The 24,595-nt window shown below is 35.2% G+C and overlaps 1 protein-coding gene across 3 annotated transcripts in view; it reads right to left on the bottom strand.

Moving 5' to 3' along the window:
- Window positions 1-406, bottom strand: part of HDAC6 (histone deacetylase 6) — a 133,508-nt gene extending 133,102 nt beyond the window's left edge. For all 3 annotated transcript variants that reach the window (XM_081756248.1, XM_081756249.1, XM_081756250.1), the window contains exon 1: window positions 258-406. In XM_081756248.1, coding sequence (XP_081612374.1) covers window positions 258-260 — 3 coding nt within the window. In that variant the 5' untranslated portion in view covers window positions 261-406. The remainder of the gene's footprint in view (window positions 1-257) is intronic.
- Between the last annotated feature and the right edge of the window lie 24,189 nt (window positions 407-24,595).

The following is a 24,595-nucleotide window of genomic DNA, read 5'->3' as shown; positions in this document are numbered from 1 at the left end:
TTAATTCTAAAATCCTAGCATGACACCCATGGAGACAACTTACGTGTCATACACAACTCATTAACTTTTTTCCACATAGTACAGTTATCCTTCATGTGTGACGGGATTTACATATTAGGGAAGATGAAATACTTCCGTACTGTCATGTTTTTGTTATTGTTAGGTGACTTCTATTTTACGAAAATAACAGACACACCTCTAGAACCGATTCTAACAATAAAATGCTGAAATGGTTACATATACTAGGAATTACTTACCATGTACAAATAATTATTATTAATAATAACTTCTCCGTTACTGCTTTCTCTCAACCCACACTGTTTAAATTACAACAACCCAACTACGCTGAATATTTGCATTAAACAAACGAATAACGAAAGTTTCTCGCGCCTTATGATCATAGTAAGCTAATTTTCAGTATAATCACTCTGTGGTATAATTTCAAAATGATCAATATATATTCCTTCAACAACCGATTCCTTACATAAAAATTTATTCACAATAGTATTATAATTATCAAGGAATTGTTTCAATTTTCATGTTACTTGCTTTTCCTATTAATTCTTCTTTGTTATATGGCCCCTGAGAAAGAATTAATCAAAATGTGACAGTGTACAGTACATTGCCTGTACAGTTAATTACGTTGTGAGCATCCTAGATTCTTGATATGAAGCAAGGTCCTTGATATGAGGGATTATTTATGCTACGTTTTGCGTCAATTAGCGTAAAATCTGAGTTGCCCGATGAATATTGCATCTTTGCGATTCCAGCGCAACGCATACTTTTTTCTCATGGTTTGCGAAGCATTACGATTTTACGTTGCGTGGAATGAACAGATGGATGTCAGTCACACATAGGCTGTCCTGTTTTTGGCCGGACAGTCCGGCTTTTGGAGGTTCTGTCCCGTGTGTGATAGCTCGATATCTCCAGTAGTACACTTTATAAGTTGTAAAGTAAGAAAAGTTTAGCTTTCCAAAATTTGGTAGGGAAGCCATTTTGTGTTTCCCATTAGTTTTGCGATGTTTTGAGAAATAAATCCAATATCATTTGCTAGACTTTAATAAAGATTCGTATGACACGTTTGACGCGATTGAAAAAAAAAAACTTTATAGATAGGGTAACTAGTTCTGGCTGAAATATTGAGAATGTGTCTGCGTACATGGGTGATAACAGGGACGTGTAGTGCATATTACCGCTGTTACCGGCGGTAACTGTAAAAATATGACAGTTTTCCGTGGTTTTCATATGTCTCTAAATTTCATCATCAACATGGGAAGATGTTTACATATTTTCCTTTTCTTTCTTTTTTTTTTAAAAAAAAAATTCAGACAGCCTATGCCGCATTTACAATGTGAATGAACACAACATGCCAGCGCCAAATAGGAATATACTGTTCTTGATACCGCAGATTTCAGGGGTAACGCGAACCCCGATAGCGGTTATTCACTCCAGAAGTACCTTTCAGCGTGCCAGCCAGAAGCATCCTGCGCGCTAAAATAGTATTTGGACGTTCGGAATGGCCCTTATGTTATCGTTCGGCTGAGTGGAACAGGAAAAAATAGGAACGTTCCCTGTGAAAACAAGGAGAATCTAGATTCTAGATTCTAGAATATCATCTGCATGTTTACTCTACCCGCTCTCCTCTCCCTAAATAGGATCGAGCTGGCAGTGATTTTACTATACTGTTTCGTTTGCTTTCCCATTCCAAGGACGGAAATTTGGCTTTAATTTCCATATTCGTAAGGTTATTATATTGTCTTAACAGTATACAATTTCAGATAAATATAAGTAGCAGGTTTTTCATAGTAATAGCATTGAACACCTGCCACTGTGAGACTGTATGTTCCGAAGTGCATGACTTATATGTTAAAATATCATTTTCGCATGACTTTGTATATTAATAGGCCTATGTTACCTTTAAACTTGAATAATATACCAATAGAGAACAAGAAGAATATATTCCATAGGATATTCTAACAAACACATTTAATATGTTTGCTTTGATTCAAAATAAAGTTTCTTATTGACTGTTAATTTGAGCTATGGGAATTTATTATTATTATTATTATTATTATTATTATTATTATTATTATTATTATTATTATTATTATTATTATTATTATTATTATTATTATTATTATTATTATTTACTGAGATTTTCTAGCTGTTTAAATGCTAGAAAAAAATAGATGCTAGTTGTCTCGTGCCTTAAAGAGCAAAGATATTGTCAGTCTCTGAAGCGTGTCATTAAATATACAGGAATGCCCATCGATGAAACATAATATGAACTGTTTCAAGATCAAGGGGGAATAGTAATGATAGTTACAGAGAAGTAGAAATGTTTCCGGCGCTCTTTCTAATTCGAATACTTATTATTATTTAGTATTTATGCTAATTGAAAATAATTTGTCTTTAATTTAATATAGAATACTTTCTATTCAGCAAACTTGCAGCTCTAGTCTAGTAGTTTAATTTGCACTTTGATGCAGTTTGATGTGTTTGAAAAAGAACTGTGCAGTCGTCTTCATCATACCGTAGTTTAAGTGTCCCAAATTGTGTTTGACAGTCTGACTAGTTTTCAATACGGAATACTTGTTGCTCAAACAAAAGCTGGAGCTTCGGTTATTATTGGTGAGATAGAAGTCGCTTGCCCATAGGCTTAATTTAGTTTTAGAAAAGTCCGTTGACTGTATAAAAGAGTGTAAGCTTTTTTTTTTAACTATGTTTTATTTTGCGTCTTTTTTCTCGAAGTCTTCAAAAAGAACAAATGCTCTGCACTATGTAGTCAACAAAAGTACCCCAACAGCCTCAAACACAAGGTGGAACTATAGAAGTAGGATAAATGATGTGCTTTATAGCTTACAAGATGAACTGTTAGGACTGTTTAAATCCATGACGAAAACATCGGTAAAAGGGATTCTCAAATCAGAGTTCGTCTACCAAAATTCTATCAAACCCTTCAAAGTTTTGGCTTCAATTTTTTACTTAAACTGTTTTATGGGGTTAAGTTTAGAGTTACCCCTTCGCTTTTTATAAAAATCAGGAAAATTTACAAGAGAAATAAGGTAAGAAATGATAATTTCAAGTTTTTATTTGATGTTTAGGAATGTAAGTTCGGCAGGATAGTTATGTTTAATACGAGAAAAGATATGTGGAAGTTAGTACTATTTGCCGGATGCGGAAGCATTCGCGGAAGGTTTCAGCAGCATGGTGCTTGTAAAATATGGCGAACAGGTGTAACGGATGCGCAAAAATAATGAAGAAAACCTTTTAAATTTTTGTGAAGCCCACGGAGTACTGAAGTCAAGTGAAATGTAAAAATTTTTAATACTTTGAGCACTGTTTTTTGTATGTTGCAAAGTCCAAGGGCACCTTCAGACTGGAGGGGCAACTCTAAACTTAAGCCGTTTTATGTTATAGGATAAAGTAAGAAATCTTGTTCAATATCTCAGAAAAGAAAATTCATTATGTAAGTTACTGTAGAAAGAAAATAGATGACTTTGAAGAATATCTAAGATTATTGAGAGACGGTTTCGATTCTATCTAGTAAAATATGGAAGAACCTGAATAGCCACATTTTTCAAAAAGATCAAGGTAAATGAAGTCAAATTTGACCCCCCCTAAAAAATTGATGCCAATGCCTATAGTTTGAAATGGTTGCTACACTAAAAAAAAAAAAAAAAAAAAAGTACTAAATTTTCTGATGTTGAAAAACTAGAGATACTTGTAATATCAACAACCGGTAACAATCGTCCAAACGCCACGCCACTGGGTGATAATGCTAGTGTAAACTACTGAATCCGAAACAGTGTCTACCAAAAATTAAAAGAAATAAATCCAAAGATAGTGGCAGCTAATTGTTGCGCTCACGTTTTGCATAATGCTGTTCGTTTTTCAACATCAGAACTCAACGTTAACGTAGAAACGGTTGTTCTGAAAGTGTATGCTTATTTTAGTATTCATGCTGTAAGAGTTTACAAATTACTGGAAAAGGCTTACAAATTCATAAAGTCCGGCTTTCTACGGCAATGTGTCCGGCTTTTTAATAATTCCCTTCTGGCCACCCTAGTCACACCGTAAATTATAGTTTGTAATTCTGTGCAAAATCGTCATAGCAATTTGATAGCACAAGGTTTATGTAAGAAGGATTGGAAACACCATGAACAAGGATAAGTGAAAAAGAAATTTTAGTGATGATGAAGTTCAGTCTTTATTGAACGGTGTTGAACGTTGAACGACAATTTCGTTTTGAAACACAGCAGCAAAAGAAGAAAAATGGAAAATTATAGAACGGGAGCTGCAAAAAGTAGGTGTCTGCTGGCGCGAGATTTTTGAAGTGAATATGATTTTTATTGTATGTAATTGATAAAGAACTAGTAGTAAATACTGGATTTACAACACATTAGGGTAAAAGCTTGCGATATTAGTATGTAAGAATTTCCGACGTATTCCAGTATTAAAAACCTCCTCGTTAATCTAGTGGGCATGTAACTTTGGTGCACGTGGTCCCGGGTTCGATTCCAGGTGGGACAGCACAAAAATTAATTTCACTCTCATTAATCATCCGTTTCCAGTAGCCTAAAGGGTATAACCGTAGAACGTAGGTTTACAACTAAAAATAATAATTTCATATCAATAAATGTTCAATTTATGTTACTCTATCTATATATCCCATTATGCAGTGTTGCCGGTTACATTTTCACAATTCCTGTTTTTCTTGTGTCAACCTGTATTTCACATTCTTTTCGTTCTTATACCTCAATTTAAGCGAAAGGAAAGTTGTAGGAAACTTTTTTTTTTTTTTTTGAAATGCAATATAGTTGTACATTTCATTTGTATGGAACGTTTGGCGAGGAACTTATTTTAGAATATTCATGTATGCTACGGAATAATAAAGCAACCTTGGTTTGTTGAAGAAATATTGCCCTTTTTAACATCAAGCTGAGGTGGATTGGGCCGCCCGGATACCCGGAAATTTCCGGATGGGCCCTGCCGTCTGCAAAATCACTTAAGATATTGCTCGATTAGTTATAACTATTTCAAAATTCAGTTCTCGTTCACAGTATCCAGTGGTGTAATTAACGGGCCCACAGTGCTAACGAAGGGAGGACACTAGTGAAAGGGGGCCCCCTGCCCAACCCGTAGCCTTGTTTGTTGAAAAGTCAATAAGACAATAAATAGTCTCAAAAATACATGTAAGTTATTAATTCAAAAATGTAATCTTGCCCATAATTTATGTATCCAATAATGTGATATGCAATCGATAACGTAAAGAGCATGGAGCTGATTCTCCTACAGTAAGGAAACCGTGTTAGACATAGAGTTGTTGGACGCGAGTGATGGCGATAGATAATGGTCCCCTGAGCATACCAGTGATGTCAGAAAATGAACCCGAAGCCCCAGAAATCGGGCCCCGAAGTTTTGTGCTTAAGTCCCTTCTATTTACCAATGAAATATGTTAGTTCTTGCACGTGGGAGGTGGCAATGGAAAGGTCGTGGTCCCCTGAGCACAGCGGTAATGTCACAAATCGAGCCCGGGGCCTGATGTTCCCAGATATCGGACCCCGAAAGTGTAGGGTCGGGTCCCTTCTATTCACCAACGAAGCATGGAGGTTTTGGATGTGGGTGGTTGCATTGGAAAGAGTCGGTTTCCCCTTAGCATATCTGTGATATCATAAATCTGGCCCGGGGCCCGAAACCTAAGAAATCGGGCCCAAAGGATGTTGACGCCATATTGTCCATGCTTTTGGTTCTAAAAAGTAAGTTTCCTTGTTATATTGCCTGAATGTTATGCAACCGAACATTACAAGACAATATTGATGCTGCATGTCAGTAAGTTACAGTGAATGAAAAGAATATATTTGATAAGGAAGAGAAGGGACCTGAGCCCAAACATATGGGGCTCGAATTTGTGGGTTTCAGGCTACAGGACCGATTTCTAACATCATCGCTGTGCTCAGGGAACCCGGTTCTTTCCAACGCCACAACTTGCGTTTCCAACTCCATGTCTAAAATGGTTTCCTTACTGTAGGAGGATTTTTATGGGATATTCTCCATGTTTTTATCCAAGGGTAACAAAGACATTACAAAGTTGTGGGAATTAACAGGGCATTAGATTGGGAAAATTTCTTTTTATTGTATATATAAAGTACACGGGAAATAGTGGACCCCAATGGAAATGCACCACTCCTTTCTTGCAAATCTTCAGTTTTTAACTTATGATTTTTAATTTTTTTTTTTTTTTACTTGTTTCCAAAACTCGGGTAGAAGGAGGTCTTCATTGCTGATGCAATCATTTTTTTTTTAAGTTCGAGTCGATAAAGAGAAAGGGGCAGGGGTGTAGCCAGCAGGTTTGTGTAGGGGGGCCCGTCGTTTTTGAGGGGGAAGGGGCAGCTACATAGTACAAAGCCAAAAAATGCGTTGCTGGTAGTGTTTTTGAGGCCTGAAAGAAAGGAAAATTTTGGTTTCCTTCTTGAAAACTAAAAACACTATTTTAGCTTCTTCTTCTTCTTCTTCTTCTTCTTCTTATTATTATTATTATTATTATTATTATTATTATTATTATTATTATTATTATTATTATTATTATTATTATTATTATTATTATTATTATTATTAACCATTAATTATATTCAAGATAGTTTTTATTATGCTTAATCAAGAACTACTGCCCGGGACCAAACGCTATACTTTTGTGCATAACTATAAAGGTAACCAAGAAAGTTCTGTCCCTTTTCGTGGAGGTCTGTGTTCAATTGGACCTCACACCGTGAGTTGAATGCGAGTGGAGATAAGGCGAACGTCAGTTGTTAGTGTGGATATATCCAACATACTACCTGATTATGGCAATTCAGATACACCGTGAACTTGCGTAAAGACAGAGGGAACGTGGGACATCAAGAGCGTCATAAGAGCATGTATGCTGAACGAGTTCAAATGGAGGTCAAACGGCGCTGTAGCGGGACAGAAGATATGCCAGGTCTTTGGTGAGGGTGTTGTGACGACGCGGAAAGTGCAGCGATGGTTTAACAAGTTTAAGGACGATGACGAGACACCCGAAAACACCACGTACCAGAAGACCAACACATATACAAAAAGAAACTGGGACTACAATTCAGTGTGTAGAGAAACCATTCAGCAACACATCCACTTGGGAAGCACAAGTTGGGAAGCACTACAAGTTGGGTCGATGGGTCTCTCATGTTTTGACTCCGGGCCAGAAGGCAACGCGGCAGTCGCCTGTGTTTATTTACTGTTTCGGAGCCATTTCTGGACAGGGCGTTGACATGTGATAAAAAGTGGGTCCTATACGAAGCTCCACGGCGCCGTCATCATTAGTTAGCATCCCATAAACCGATTTCAAAACAGCCGAAACCAGCACTGTACCAGAAGAAGGTCCTTCTGTGTGTTTGGTGCATCGTGCATCGGGAACTGCTACCAGCTGGTCAGAGTATCAATGTAAATGTGTAGTGTCAGCAGTTGAGCTGTGCTCAACAAAAACTCAAAACTCTGGAGTCATCACTTCTGAATTGTAAATGGGTCCTCGTTTGCGGGACAACGCTAAGTCCCACGCGGCTAGGATGACTCAGGACATCATTTTCTGCCTTGGATGGGAAACAATATTGCAACCACTATATTCCCCGGGTATTGCACCGTCCGATTATCACCTGTTCCATTCTTTGAACAATCACCTTAGAGGACGTCAGTTCAAATCCCTAGTAAAAGTCCAAAATGCACCTGATACTTTCTTCGTTTCACGGCCCACCACGTTCTACCGCGATGGATTCCATGGCCTTCCAGAACGTTTTCAGAAGGTCGTCGATGCTGATGGGGACTATTTTTGATCTTCCAGGTTAGGTGACATATCGATGTTCGAAGGTGGTGGGTGTAAAAGCAACAAAACTTTTCTTGGTTACCTTTATATTTAAATTTAAGACCTTGTATACAGAGCTTATCTACACAAGATAGATTTTCTTTGAAATTTCACTTAATTTCTTTACGGTTTTCTGACAAAAATATTTATTTACTATTCGTGACTAAAAAAAAAGCATAATTATTTTATTACACTGAGTAGAAATAAAAGAGAGAGCGAATGAAATCCATATTAAAGAAAAACATTGTTTCTCACAAAATTTTCCATCCTCTATGTCTTTTAAAACACTTGTTAAAGCATATAAAAATATACTGTACTTACAAATCAGTTTAGTACCTTTGTTTTATGGTTGTATTTGTAGTACCTTGTTAAAACGTTTGTTTTCAAACTGTCAAATATAAATCGCAGTAAATTGTGTAATCTGCTGTCACAAAAAAAGTATCCTATTTTTCGATCGGTATAAGGAAGAGATACTATACTATTTTTCGATCGGTATGGATAAACAATATTTCTCCATACTATTTTACCATAAATTATTAATTGTCAATAAACTTTGTTACCTTTAAATGAATGAAGCGAGATAATTTTACTATGATGTTTTAAAAGCTGGTCATTTGGGGGGGGGCAGGAAAAAATTTGGGGGGCCTGGCCCCGATGGCCCCCCCTTGGCTACACCCCTGGAAAGGGGGATAGCAAGATGGGGTTTCTAATTCGGTATACCTAACGATATTGCGCGAATAATGATAGGGATCCATTTGCGACTATTGCAGGATGTTGGAAAAAATGAAATGAAATCTTTGAGTTTTACGTCCCACGGTTATGCCGGTTAGGCTAAAGGAGATGGTGACGATGAGTGCTGAATGAAATGGTGGAAGGAAGAAAGTGGGAGGAAACGGGAGAACCCCGAGAAAACCCACGCACACGGTGTTTGTCCACCACAAAGTTCACTTGGCGGGGGCTGGGATCAAACCCGGGACCCCAAGCACCAGAGGTGAGCGCTCTACCACTGAGCCACCGCGGCCCCTGCAGGGTGTTGGCATTGTAATATAAATCCAGGGTAGATTAAATGATAGATTTACAAACAACAAAAAATTAATATTTGATGCTTCTTGTCTTGGTCCTCGCCAATTTACTGACTTACTAAATGAGGGTGTTCCAGAAGGTGTTTTGCAGGAGATAGCTGAAAATGTTTAGTTGATCGTGAAAATTTGAAATCTGAATTGTTGAATTTTGGTTTAAAAAAACTCCGGAAAACTCTGCCAGGCTACTATGATAAAGCAAATAATGAAGACTACTGGCATACAATCCGATGTAGATGTTGCAGAATGCGACAGTTCTACTAAGTGTAGTGCTTCGGAGGGCGAAAGTGAACCTGGGGAATACATTGCTTCTTTTTCAGAAGGCTAGTCTTATTAAATGTGCAACAAAAATCATCCGTGTAAGCAGTGTTACTTGTGTTGCTACAGGTTGCTACTAAGGTATAACATGAATGTTTCCACTTTTCAAACACTGTTTACTGTACACAAATATTTGATAACTCTCTCAGTTACTCAAGCGAGAGCTTGAGTGAGCATTCAGTTATCTTAAATTAATTAAAACTCGTACGCGTTCGTCTTTGTAAAATCATATTCTGGAATCATTTATGCTTATAGCCATTGAAAGGGAAGTTCTGCAAAAAATCTCTGATGTTGAAATTATCGATGAAATTGCGAAATCTTGTGTTTTTAGAAAAGTGCTGCTGTAAAAGTTGGTTTAATAAATGAACTTCATTACTCACGTATTTTACAAGAACTGCAAAACGCATCAAAGACATGACTGACGGATGCGTTGTAACCTCTATGTAATCAATAAGTATGCGAATTTTTACATCAAAAGTTCGTGCCGTTCCGTTTTCGTTCTATTCGTTCCGTTTTAATGTCTTGATTTTGAAAGGGTCATTCCTAACTACCGTTAGTAGAAAAATATTTTTGGCTGTAATGCTAATATATGGTGGTAATGTCTCAGTTTAATTAGTGTTTAAGAAGTCAACAAGAAATTATTTATCAAACTCAGCGTGCTTTATCAAAAATGATTTATAACCCTTTCTCTAAACTTTCTGTTTTCAAAATGTTACTTTCTTGTTTCTCACCTCCATAATTGTATGGTTACTCAATGTTCTTCGTTATATATCATTTAAACAAATCTTCAAAGATAGACTATTATTTTGCGCAATAAAATTAAGTTTATTATAATCTATTCACTCATTTGCATGTAGTTCATGAAAATTAAATTCCTCATAGTTTTGAAGATGGTATCGTACCATATTCAGATATCTTTCAGTATAAACAGTCGCTGCTTTGAAAGGACATGTATGATTCATTGCAAAGATTTTCAGACTAGAAAATAAAGAAAGCGAAATAATACTTGGTTATAGATACGCATACACGGGGGCAGTGGTTTAGCCATCCAAGTCTCCAGATAAGGGTTCATTCCTAAAAGGGCAGACCAACTCGGTATTCATCAAGGCCCTTAAGCACCATTCTCCGGGTGGGCCCTTGTACTCCCAGTCCGCATCTGACATCAAGGCATGTTTCCACTTGGCAGATGTGGAACTACAGTTCAAGGTGAATCCGAATAGCTGTAGTCGGTTCAAATTTCAAGGCTCCCCAGTGAACCAAAAGCTTGCGCGCTAGTCACTACAACAGCGAAGGCTTAAAAATGAAATGAAATTTTTCTTTTAATCTCTCGCAATTATATCCTTTAAGCTAATGGAGACGAATAATCAATAAATAAGAATTTTTATATATTAACTGGTAGAATGAGAATCTGGGAGGAAACGAAAGAATCTAGAGAAAACTCACGGATAGAACATTGTCTACCACAAATTCACATCTCCTGGGATCGAGGAAGGAGACCACTCTACCACTGTGGTCTGCCTCTAAGGGAGAGGTTAGAGTAATCTTGTCAGCTGAGATGTTCTTAAACATGTTGGCCGTTATTACGTAATTATGAGAGTGTTAGTATATTATAAGACATATCGAGCACTATTCAGAGCCATTTTAGTGTCATATTCACGATGCTAACTTTTGTATCTAGAAATGCCTTCGTGAAGTTAACAACGATTTATGTCGGAAAAGGCCGGCCTCAGCTTTATCGCAGGGTTGACGAAATTATATCAATAGTGACGAAATTATATCAATATCAATAGTTGGTAAGAAAATCTTACGAGCATAGCCCCAAATGCTGACGTGCCTGCTCCCTACGGGTTCATTTTCACGTGCATTTTAATTTTTCGAATAGAGATTTTAATTTTATGTATCAGGGATAAATTAACTGTATTCGATACCTCGTCATATTTGACTTCATTTCATAAAGTTCGTTATTATTATTATTATTATTATTATTATTATTATTATTATTATTATTATTATTATTATTATTATTATTATTATTATTATTATTATTATTATTATTATTATCATCATCATCATCATCATCATAGGCGTAGTCAGAAGTTTTCACATGGGTGTGCACAAAGATAATTAAAACCTAACTTTTCATGTGGCTGTACACAAAGGTAATTGAAGCCTACTCTTCCTCTCATTATCAAATGTTTACGTGTTCATGATTAAATCTATTAAAAATCAGATAAAAGGTAATTTCAATGAACTGAATAATTACAGAGAATATTATAGAATGTATGACAATTGAAGAAAGGATAAAATAAGCAAAGTATTTTATTAGGAATGCATTGACCACCATAGCTAATATTACTGCCACTACTATTGTATTTTTCAAGAGGTCTTTAATGAGGCTCGAAGTGATGCCGAGATAGGATACCTACTCCATTTTTAGTGATGAAGCTATCCCTATCGACATTATTAAGGTGGTCCTAGGTATGTTTGAAAGTTTGAAATTATGTAGGTTTTTATCTTTCTTTGTTAAACATTAATTTGGAAAGATGATAATGTAGCTTTTAGGTGCGTGTATAGTTACAGTTCGTTAATACGTAATCCATGTACTTCACTTGAGATAGAGTAGTTTTAACAACGCATGATAATAATAGCTGAGGATGTGATTAAGTTGCCTTGTAGAACATTATTCGGGAAATTACGAGCGCTGCTGGAAAAGTTTCTGCAAACTATTATAATGGCGCTCGTGTTCCACATTATAAAATTTGGAAAATAGGCCTCTCTATGTTTAAATTATCTTCAATTATTTGCTCAAGCTAACCCAATAATTTTTTTACAGCAGTTTTAAACACTTTCGTGTGGGAAATGGAAAATTCTCATGAACGCTTTCCATATGATATCAATTGTACTTTAATACCAAAACAATGGATCAAATAACTTCATTTGGCTTCATTTTTTTTTCCAAATAGTGAATATAGTTAAAAACAAATTGTATAAAGTTCCAAGGAAGTAATATGGCTCCCATCCTTTGGTAATGTTTCTGCTAGTCGGTCTTCACTATAATTGCAATCATTATCGAGATATCCTGTATCTAATTTTAATAAAAAGATGAATAAAATACAGTTTTTGGTATTCTTGATTTTGCATATTACTTCGCTGTATTCCATATGTCCAGTTGAAAAAGTTTGTTCAATAGATGATTTTTCCTTCTCTCTCTTTTTTTTTTAATATTTATGCCAGATATTATGAGAATATGTATTAAAACTTTAATTGATGGCCAGTTATTGGTTGCCAATATATATTTATAAGAAAATGGTGCACATCCAAGGTATTTATATAATTGTGTTAATAACTGTAAGCGTATAGGTTGAAACAATTCACATTCAAAAATAATATTATTAAGTGTTTCTTTATCTTACCAGCAGTGGTATGCAGTTTTTTTTTTTTTTTTTTGTATTTGCAGAGCAACCCACATTATGTTTTATTTTTTGTTTAATTATGCTTTATTTTTTCCAAATTATGCTTTATTATTAATTTCAATAGTTGTTTTACATTAATCGTGTATAATGTATAATATTTACTATACATTAAATATTCTAAATATCTTGATCTATTTATTAATATTTTATGCAACCAGTTTCTTTCATATTTAACGAACTTTCTACTTAATGCACTGTAAAGAGATGCTTTACCCGAGTCAGTTGTTTTTTTTTTTTTTTTTTTTTTTTATCACTTGTGTGCGCATATATACAGAAAGGGACAGTAAAAGATGCCACCAAAAAGTACAGAAAATGCTCAAGTTCAAGAGGTACACATAACAATATAGCAGCGGCGGCTGGTACTATATGTTGCATGCAGGGACGTAGTGTCCATTAAGGCTATAAGGCTTAGCCTATCCATTTATTTATACATCAGCCTGAAATGTTGCTTTTGGATATTGATACAATTAATTTTATTAAAATGGATTTATTTTATAATACGCTGTTTAAACAGCAAGCGAGTTGAAGCGAAGCTTCTGCAAGAACGCATTGAAGGCTATCGGCGGCTAGCCTTCCGCTTCTATCATGGAATTAGGAGAATGGGGCGGTGCCAATCGCTTTCCCGCCACCCTCAACAGACGAAAACTTCTTGAGCTATACACAAATTCAACATGATGCAACGAAAGTGAACGAATGTTGACGAAAGGCTAGCCTTTTGGGTGTTTGGCGAAACAAAAGCGACAAGATGTGGTCTTGGAAGAAAATATAGAACAGGGACTATGAAAAATTTAGAAGCTCACATTCAGTAACGAATTATGACCAAGAAAAAAAAAGAGAGACAGAGAGAATAAAAATGTTATGTTATTCTATTAATACATCAGGGATCTTATTGCGTACTGGTTTGCGTTATAACAGCGTAAAATTTACATTTTAGTTTTCGATAATTGACATAGCAGTTACAATTGCTTGTTGTATTTCTAACGTTGCGTTGCTATCCTCAAGTTTTTCAAAGATCAATACTGAAGGAGACCTCAGGTGAGGTATAGTTTCTTTTTTTTTTTATATACTTTCAATCTAAAAATAGCTTTTTCTGTAAAAATCATCAATTGACTGTGAGCTACTGCTCCACTGTTTTCCATTAGTATGCTAATATGTGTTGTTGTGAGTGAAGTGCTTAAGTTTGTCTATGATATGGGGAAGTTACACTTAAGATCGTCCTATAGCTATCCGTTTTTATTTGTTTCTTTGAAACAGTAATACAGTGTATGTGTGATATGCGAGTATCGCATATGTAAGGTAACCGTATGTGTAAGGGAAATATGAAGCAGAACCAATCTTATACTTTTTCTTGCATTGTATGAAAAACATATTGCATGATTTAGCATTTTTCTATCAAGCATTACAACATAGTCAGAACACTAAGACGTGATCGTTTAAATAAAGGTGTGATAGTTTTTTTTTCGGGGGGACAACTTAAATTCACTTTACACTCAACAAAAATTGCAAATTTCAAGGGATTGGGCCACTCCTAGCTGGCCTCTAGCTACGAATCTAATTTCAGCCTACCCATTTCAAAACTTCAAGCTACGTTACTGGTTGCATGGTTGTGCAACCGGATATTTTTTTAATACTAAAACTATTTTTAAGTATTAAAGTAGTGTATCAGTAAAAAATAAACCACTGCTCTTGAGCGCAAAACAGTATTGATGCATTTCTGAAAAAAGTCAATTAAAAAACGGAAAGAAAGAGAGAGATTTACATTTCCGGTGGCAGCGAACGTTGCCACTGGAAGCAGTAACATTGAGCATATGGCAGCGAGCTCCTATCTCTTAACATGGGGAAGTGGATTTATTCTTGCATCGCTCCTATCTTCCCGAATAGCTCTCATGCGGTTGCCTTTCTTCCGCAACTGGTCAGCTTTTGGTAATAGTTACGAATTCCTCCGCTTAGCAGCGCTTGACTCAATTGATAGGATGAGGGAGATACAGACGCTTGGAAGAAAGAAGTTATTCACAAAACATAAACTCGCAAAGAACAAATATAAGTCTGGTGGTAGCAGGGAGGGATCCAAGCTGAAAGTTTGGGGGCGGTCGTTCGAAGTCAATAGATTTTATTTAACATCTATAATACAAAAGTGAAAATTCTTGGGATAAGATTTATTAAAAAAAAAACTATTCTGGGGGGGGGGGAGATCGATCGAGTCTCGAAGAAGAAAATGTCTTACTACTGGTCTAATTCGTAGCTCTGTGTCTTTCGTGCACATGATTCCGTGTTCGATTTCCGGCGGAGAGCATAAATTAATATCAAATCATTCACTTCCAATACTCATCTGTCTTCTTTAGCCTAATTTGCTGGAATGTTAAACTATTTTTTTTTTTCATTTTCAAAGGAAAACATCTTAGATTTCATGCTTCTTTACAGATAAAAATACGTGGTTTCTGAAAATGGACTTTTTGTACCGTATATTTATACAAAGAAATGCTAACAAAATGAATATTGTCGGAGAGAGGTGTTTCTGGACTCTAAAGAAAATAAAGCGGAAAATATTTGCGGTAGCGATGCTTTCTATTGAGAGAAACTTGGCGAGCAGCATTTCAGATTTCAATAAAGTCATAGAAAAATTTGAAGCCCAAAAGATCGAAGAAAGACCTTCCATTCTAATATAATGCATAGTTTATATAATTAAATAATTTTATTTAACTGCGTGCATGCAATTTTCTTGCTTTTTTTTCTTCTTTTCGGATTAAGGCAATCATTCATGGCTTACAGCACATACTATATATTCGATTTATCTCGTGTTCAATAACATGAGTGTAGAGGTTTTGTATATAAATAGTGTATAAACGTACACTCATGTCCAAAATGATTGTCGCATATCTATAACTGTCTTTTAGCAAGAATATAATATGATAATTATTTTGCAGGGTACTTTTAATACTGATGCTATGTGTATAATCGGGAAATGTATATTTGTGGTAAATTTCATAGGAAAATAATTATAAACACGAAAATTAGAATGAGTAAAACAAAATGTTGCTAAATGGACAAGAAAGTTTTATTTTCGTTTTATTGTTGTTATTTACTGCTCTTTTGACATGAAATTTATCACGTTCATGTCTTTGCCGATTATACACATACTAATATTATAAGAAATACCGGGAGAATTCGTTATCCAATTATATTCCTACAACAACGTATGTATAAACATGCGACAATAATTTTGGACATGAGTACATTGATAGTGGTTGTTTGAAAAAAAGGAAATAGCTTATATATTACATCAATATTAGAGGAACAATTTAATCAATAATATACAAATAGAGCTTAAAAGACTTTCCTCTTCATATTTCCTGAATATTTTTTGGGGGGGAGGGGAACACTTGCGCGTACCTACATACCTTTGATATTGCAACATTGAAACCGGTGCTTCTACAGACTACGAGCCGCTACTGCAATATAGTGTGGAGTTCTTGTGTACTATTCATTGTTGGCCGAAATTTTCTTCTTCTTCTCATTGTTTCTTTTCTCCACATCAAAGGATTGCACCAAAAATTTTACAGAAATAAAAATAAGCTTTTCATTGTTGCATTGTTATGTTCTCAATGATTTTGTATTGTAAATATTGTTTTTTAAAAATATTAATACAGTATGTTAAACTCGTAGTAAAAGAGATTTTTTAAGAATTGTGTTATATATTTTAAATTATGCTTGATTATGATTTTAAAATTAGTTTTTTCTGGACCCTTAGACAACCACAACCATGTTTTAGGTACCAACCATATGTGTAAGCTGCTGTTATGCTTTTGGGTTGCTCTACGTATTTGGAATAATTTTATAGGTATTAGCGCTGTTCCAAAAATAAGTCGATAATAAATTATGATTTCTCGACGAGTCCAGGTTTTAATGATTTTTTTTTCATTTGGTCTTGCAGTGAAGTAGAAATTGTCCAATAAAATTTTCCAGGTAGTGGGTGTTGCTTATATCATACCAGCTGTTTAACTCCTCCTTATGAAACTCTTTGATATAATTATAATAATTTCTTGGTGATAATTAGATAGTTGTTGGTATTCCTTCAAGGCATGAGGTTTTTGCTGCTCTGTCTATAATATTGCTATTCGTTTCGATATTGACGTGGGCTTTAATAAAAATCAAATATAGTTTATAATTATCCTCCATCAGTGTTAGATAAAGGTGTTTAATATTTAAAAGAGTCCAGGTTGTAGAGCTGTTCCAGTAGATAGAATTTAAAGCTGTTAACACACTTAATGAGTCTGAGCATATAACAGAGTTAGTAATTTTATGTTTTTTAATATGAACCAGCGCCTGTTGGATGGCAAATGCTTCTCCTTCAAATATTGTGGTGTTTATAGGTAGTTTGTATTGTAGCGTTGTTGTTCTAGACGGAATATATACTGCTGCTCCTACGTTGATATTGTTAAATTTTGATGCATCTGTATAAATAAATATGGCATCTTCATCAAATTGTTGTTGAATGTCTTTCCATAAATGTTGATAATTTTGTTGTTTTAGGTCTTCATTTTTAATTGGTATGTATACAGGTTTCATCACTTCTACTTGTATCAAATTAATCTTATAATTCCAAACAAAACATGAAAGCGATGGAACTTTATGTATCCTGTATTTAATAATTTAAAATTGAGGTATGCCTGAACTATCCAAAGATAGTTACGAGTATAAGGAGCGTTCTTTTTCTTGAGAAGCAGTTCGATCTGTTGGAGTTTGAGAAGAATTGGAGAATTAGATTTGTCGAACGCTTTTATTACAAATTTACAGGCCAATTTGGAGAATAATATTGGTCAGGGTGCATAGTCTAATTCCTTTAATAAAGCCTCTTTTGGACAGAAAGACGGTTGAGAAAAAATATTTTAGATAAACTATATATTGTTTGTTCTAAGCAGGTGTAGAATTGGCCAGATTTGTTGTAGAATATACTACCATATATTTTCGACATATAGCCTTGTAGTATTGGTAATAAAGTAAACAGATTAATGCGCTATCTTTTGGAAGAAAGACAATTAAATAAATTAATGTATTTTATATTTTCTTGAGTAAGATTTTTTTTTGTATTTATGCTTTCCAATTTAATTTACGATCTAGTATTAATCCAAGATATTTGATAATTTTTTTTGAGGCGCTTCTCGAAATTGCTGTGAAAAATAAATGAATAGGTTCAAACGAACAATCAAAGATAATCTATATATATAAAAGAGAACGTACAAATCCTTTGTTAGCTCATCACGCTAATACGGCTGAACCAATTTCTTTCATTTTTGGGGGGTTATTAAGATTTGGACCCTAGATGGTTTTTATCATATCACTTTAATTTTCAATTACCAGTGTCTTGAGATAATTGACCATTCAAGTGTCCATAACGTACAAATCCTTTGTTAGCTCATCATAGCTAAAACTAACCGTATTTATATGCAACCCACATGACCGTGTCACTCGGCGGGTTAACATAAATGACAGGCGATATAATGTTAACATTTACTCCAATCTTCTATGGTTTTTATCATATCACTTGAAAGCGAAAAAGTAAAAATTATCTAAGTAACAAAGTTTATTGCGTTCCAGGGTGACCGCAGCGAAGCGGGGTGAACGCTGCTAGTTTAAACATAGAAATGTATGTTTTTTCGAATCTCACAATATCGGATGACTAGCTCCATTGTAATAATAGTTGGGTGTAGTACATGAATGGTTTCGCTCGTACCTGACAAACAGAAAACAAGTAGTAAAAATACAAAAAAACAATTAACAGTAAGCAAGTCACATTTTCATCCAAAACTGCTACTATCTCTGCTGGTGTTCCTCAAGGCTCAATTCTTGGGCCAATTCTTTTTTTATTTTACATAAATGATCTTGTTCAATATATGTATCCCCAACATATTGTACTATATGCTGACGATGTAAATGTCCTTGTAACAGCGGACAATACAGTTGAACTAGAAAGTAAATTAAAACAAACTGTGGAGCGTTTGATAAAATGGACATCTCAGAATCAACTGCTGATAAATGCAAAGAAAACAAAAGCACTAAATTTTCATTACTCATGTACATCTCGAACAGTGCCACCCATTTTGATAAATTCAACTGATGTAGACTATTCAAAATCCACTAAATTTTTAGGTGTAACAATAAGCAATAGGCTTACATGGGCTGCACATATTACTGAGTTAAACAGCAAATTAAGCCGTATATGTTTTGTCATTTATAGACTACTTGGTTCAGTGTCAAAAGAAACTTTGCTGTTATTGTATTATGGTAAGTTTCAATCCTTGTTAAATTACGGAATAATTTTCTGGAGAGCCTCCTATTCCAGTGTTACTACTTTTCGTCTACAGAAAAAGGCAATAAGGTCTATTTTTAATCTATCACCAAGGTCCTCATGCAAAAGGATCTTTCAGTCAAATAAAATTTTAACTGTGCCTTGTCTGTACATATACAAAAGTATCATATATGTAAAGAGAAATAAAAGTAGTTTTCTTCATGTTGACCAGTAGCGTAGCGTAAGTTTTCAAAGTGGGTAGACATCTCAATATTTTTTCAACACTAGATAGACGCAAACAGATACTAGCATTCCTATCAGTAGCTGATAAGTTATAAATGTACACCAGAAAAATATCAATTGTTAAAACTAACCTATGCTATTATTATTATTATTTGCATTTGTACGACATATACAAAAATCAATTATTAGCTGCTCAGTATAAAGAAACATATTCTTACTTAGTACATAATATTCTATGGAAAACCGAGAAATAATATATATATATATATATATATATATATATATATATATATATATATATATATATATATATATATATATATATATATATATATATATATATATATATATATAGTGCAACATACCTTGGTAATTCCTACATTTTCTTGTATGACAGTTCGATGCGACGATCCTTCTTCTCAGCGAACACATCAATAACTTTTTGTTTGAAACAGGGATCACTTGCAGCATCTTTAAGCAAAGATTTTTCAATGGCCATCAAACTCAAAGCTGAAAGTCTCTCATTAGACATAGAATTCCTTAAAAATGTTTTTACGCGTTTAAGAGCACTCATGCTTCTTTCGCTTGACGCCGTTGTAGCAGCAATACTTAAAGTCAAATGTAACAACTTCGTCAGTTGCACATAAATGCTTTGTAGCTCATTCTCGTGAAGATATTTTAATAACGCATGTGGTGACAGGTACTTTTCAGAGTCACTGTAAAGAATAGCAAGTTCGTTTCTCAGTTGTTGTTCGTCGAAGAATGGATATGTCTTCATTAACTGTTGCAGTTTGTTAAGAGGAAAGTTAACTTTATATTCGAGAAACTTTTTCTCGTTTAACAATTCTACGAAAGTAATTTCCTCAAAATCTTTAAATCTTTCATTCCTTTGAGTTGTAAATGAGTCTAAAATTTCAAATGTCAGCCGGCGCAAGTTTCTCAAGTGCGTTTCCTCGTACTTTATTTTACTATTTAGCTGACGAGCTTCCTCACAACAGGCTATAATAGTTTCCTCGCACCCATGGGCGGCGATTAGGGGGGGCAAAGGGAGGCAGTTGCCCCCGCACTTTTTTTAAGTAACCAATTAATGTATATAGTTTCATTTGGAAATATAACGATTTTGTATGTGTTACTGATTAATAGGAAAAAATGCTGCCATATAATATTTGCTGTTGCGTGAATACGTATTGGTTGTCTTCCCGTGGAGTAAAGAAAGCTACAGTAATTGCGTTTTAATCGCCACAGAAAATAACCCCAAATAATAACCTATTGGAGCACAATTTCAGCATACTTTCATTTCTTCTTACAAGGGCTCGATATGTTAGTGAGCCGCTTTGAAGCTAATCGAAAGAACGTTATGCAAAAAAGTAGGGCCTATTTCACAAGTTATTCTTTAATTGCACAAAAATTGACAGTTCCTAAAATGTCTTTTCTTCTTTCTAAAGTAAGGAATATCGATTAAAAAGAGCGTGATAAGAAACAACTTCTACCTTTTCCATTGTTTTGTAGTGTAATATAAGAGTGAAGTGTTGTGTTTAAGGATGTACGAGTGTATATACAATAAAATTTAGTAAATTGAACATAATTCTAGGTTTTAAGTTTATTTTGTATAACTGAAGTGTGGATTGTAAGTATTGTTGTGTTTTGATGTGTTCCAAGAAATTGAAATCTGCACCTAATGGCAACGAACATATTTCAAGAAGTTGCAAAAGCAAATATTTCTTTAAATGTCGTAGCATATGCTTGTAGTATTTACTGTCTTTCATTTTCAAAGAGTTAAGTTTTTCATTAATCCTCAGTTTCAATATAACTTTTGCAAAACAAGCATCATTATTCATTACTATGATTAATATTATCCTTTCTATTTATTTGTTTTGCAAATTTATTAAATAATCTGATCACACAATTTTCCAGACAGAATTTTAAGATGTTCATGAGCAACGAATCAAATCTCTTCTTACACTTTCGTTGTTTAAGAGTACAAAGGGCTAGTATCTACTTGCGTTGTTCTTCTCAATTTATTTAATAAACTATTATATACGATATACGGTATTTTAACTGAAAATATAGTATCCTATTAGTTATACAACCTTTCGTCAAACAAAATGTTAGAAACAACCAGGAAAACTAACATTTATATAAAATATTCAGATCATGTCTTGCCCCCTCACTTTTAACGTCCAACCGCCGCCACTGCTCGCACCTCATTTCCATAAACTGCTTCAATACAAAACGAATCTGATTGATGCATAATGTAATATCGGAACAACTTTTTAATTGTAGAATCCTAAATAGATTATCGGTGAACGCAAACAATTTACTGAACAAACAAAGCAGAAACATAAACGTTGGATTTTTTTAATTTTCTTGCTAAACTACGAGCATATTCAACGGATGATGGGTCCCACTCATCATCTTCAATAACATGGGTTACCGCTCTTTCTAACTCTTTAAAATGAGCTTTAATTGTTAACGCTCCTCTAGAATGGTAATTCCATCTGGTGTCACTGTGATGAGAGAGTTTGAAACCTTGTTCACGCAAAAGTTCGCTTCGTTTAGAAGACTTACTAAAAAATGTATGAAATGTGCTTATGTCACATATGAAGAACTTTACTTCTTTTATATGCTTAGATGCATACAATAAAACAAGATTCATTTGGTGTGCATAACAATGAATGAAAAGTGCGTATGGATAAAATTGCTTCACAAGTGCTTGTACGCTAGTATGGCAACCTTTCATTACAGACGCCCCATCATATGTCTGACATATAAGTTTATTTCCTATGTCCCAATCCTTCAGAACATGCAAAATAATGTCAGATAAACCCACCGCTGTTTTGTCTTTAGAAACATCAAAAAAACCGATAAATCTTTCTTCCACTCTGTCTTTTATTACATATCGGAATATAATGCTCAATTGAGATCTGCAAGAAACATCAGTAGTGTCATCAGCTTGAATGGAAACAAAATAGGTCTGATCTATTTCTTTCTTTATAGTTTGTAACAATACATGGTTTATAGATTGAATCAAATCATTTTGTATGTCTGGTGATGTTCCTTTGAAAGCAGAGTTAGACTGAAAATGCATTCTAACAAGGGAACCTTCCGAAAATGATAGTTGCAGTGAAACATGTGACCTATGCCAATTAAAAGAGCTGTAACAGAGATGTTCATTCGCAAAAAATTAGCTGCCCATTGCAATAGGCTCAAGAAATATAAGGGGTGGAAGTTCGGGAAACAGCAAGGTTGGACAAGGGGGAAAAGTGCAAATTCCGCAAAAAAAAAAAGGGGGGGCACGGCAAAATACAATGCTGACAAGTGATGTATAGAAAGAGACTTGCCACAATAGGGAACAAATGAAGGCCACCAGTGGGGTTAACAGTGTTGTCAACTGCAATGAAAAGTACATGTTTTGCAAAGAGCACTATATGAAGTGAGTGCAATATTCAGTGTCAATCTGTCATGTAGAACATAAGATATGGCGTCGTTTTTCTTTTTCGTATTTTTCGTACTTCTGTTTTTTTTTCTATTTTTTTGTTAGATTGTACTACTGATCAAGTGCATATTAGAATGAACAAAACAAGAAGCACCGAATATGCAGGAAACCGACATACCTAGAGTCGAAAAGAAAAACGAGCTCCAAAGTTGACAACACTGGCCATGAACATCCAGACAAGTCTTATATAGTTAGGCCACTCGCTTCACAAAAAGAAAATTCCGGCAACAGGCATCACTCGGAATGCATCAATGCTAGAGTGAGTGAGGCAATGTCAAGTCGTGGAACATGAAATGGTTGGTTTGAGCCAACAACCGATAATAGAAGTAGTGAACATTATGTCATGGTTGGGTCGTATGTGGGAATATGCAGGGTGTCCCACCAAACTTTGTGACCTGAAAGATTTGCGAAACGAACAAAAATGTGACGGATCCAGTTGTGCAGCAATGTCAGGGGGTGATAAAAGTCTGTGAGAAGCAAGTGCCCCCAGGATCCCCATCATAGGGCCCCAGGAGCCAACTTCAAATTTTCAAATGGAAACAGGGACCGAGTGTTACCTCTCTCGATAGATCATGGAATGTGCAACATCTATAGGAAACATTTGCTATATGAAGCATGTTTTTCAAAATGGCCGCCACAAATATATGTTGTGTCTTAACATCGCATCGAACATTGTGATCTCAAATTGCTGCGAAGCGAAAAGAGATGTTACAAATCCAATTGCACAGAAGTGTACTCATGTCGAGGCCCAAGAGAACTTTGTAAGAAGCAAGTCCCCCAGGTCCCCCATCATAAGGCTCGAGGGGTCAACCGCAAGATTTCAAATGGAACATATGCGTTGTTACATATTCCGAGATTTATCGAAAGAAATATAACTCGACCGATGGTGCTATTTGAAATTTTGAAGTTGGCCCCTGGGACCCTATGATAGGGGACTTGGGGGCACTTGCGTTTCACAAAAGTTTGTCGCCCGCTGACATAGGTACATTCCTTCACAACTGGATGTGTCACATTTTTTTCGCTTTGACACTATTTCAGTCGCAGAGTTAGGTGGGATACTCTGGATATATCATATAGGCGGTGATAGTACTGCAGACAGCAACACACAGCAGATCAAGCCCTTGATTATGTTTGCTTTCTACAGGTGTGGATATGTGATAGAAAGACCACCAAAGGTTCCGACACCTCTAGAGTACTGTTTCGAGACATAGGCGTCTCTGGCGGGGGTGGGGACGAGGGGGTCGCGTCCCCCCAATATTTTGAAGTACAAAATATTCAATATTTCATTGTAATTTAATTTATTTACTAACGACAGAATAACAAAAAATAAATAAATAATAATCATATTTATTTGGAATATATTATTCAGGTTGTGGAACGATTATTGAAATATCAGAGTTCTTGATATACCTTAGGGGATCCATGGAGGTAAGCAGAAAGGTAACAAATGGAATAGAAGATAATAAATAGGTTGGGCTAGGTAGCACCATTTTAATCACTTTCTTCAATGCCCCCCCCCAAATTTTACATGCCAGAGACGCCAGTGTTTCGAGACATTCACAGGCGATCATTGTACCATGTGTGACGGATTGGCAGTATTCCGCTGTGCTCACTGCAAATGTATCTTCTGTTTGGACCATTGTCTCATCGAACAATTGCACGTACAATGTGGACGAGCATGTATACACGACTCCAAAAGTGCATTACCACCTGCAATTCTCGTTTTCCTGCAATAGCAGGCAACCCAAAAAGCTCGGCGGTTGGGTTGGTTCCGAATTCGAAAGGCGTTGGACCAAACCTCAATTTTGTTAAAAATATATCAGTGTG

The sequence above is a fragment of the Thermobia domestica genome, chromosome 4 (genome assembly GCF_964235325.1).
Source record: "Thermobia domestica chromosome 4, izTheDome1.hap1.1, whole genome shotgun sequence".
Classification (NCBI taxonomy): Eukaryota; Metazoa; Arthropoda; class Insecta; order Zygentoma; family Lepismatidae; genus Thermobia; species Thermobia domestica.
Note: the sequence above shows the minus strand (reverse complement) of the source record. Positions and strands in the feature narration are given on the sequence as shown.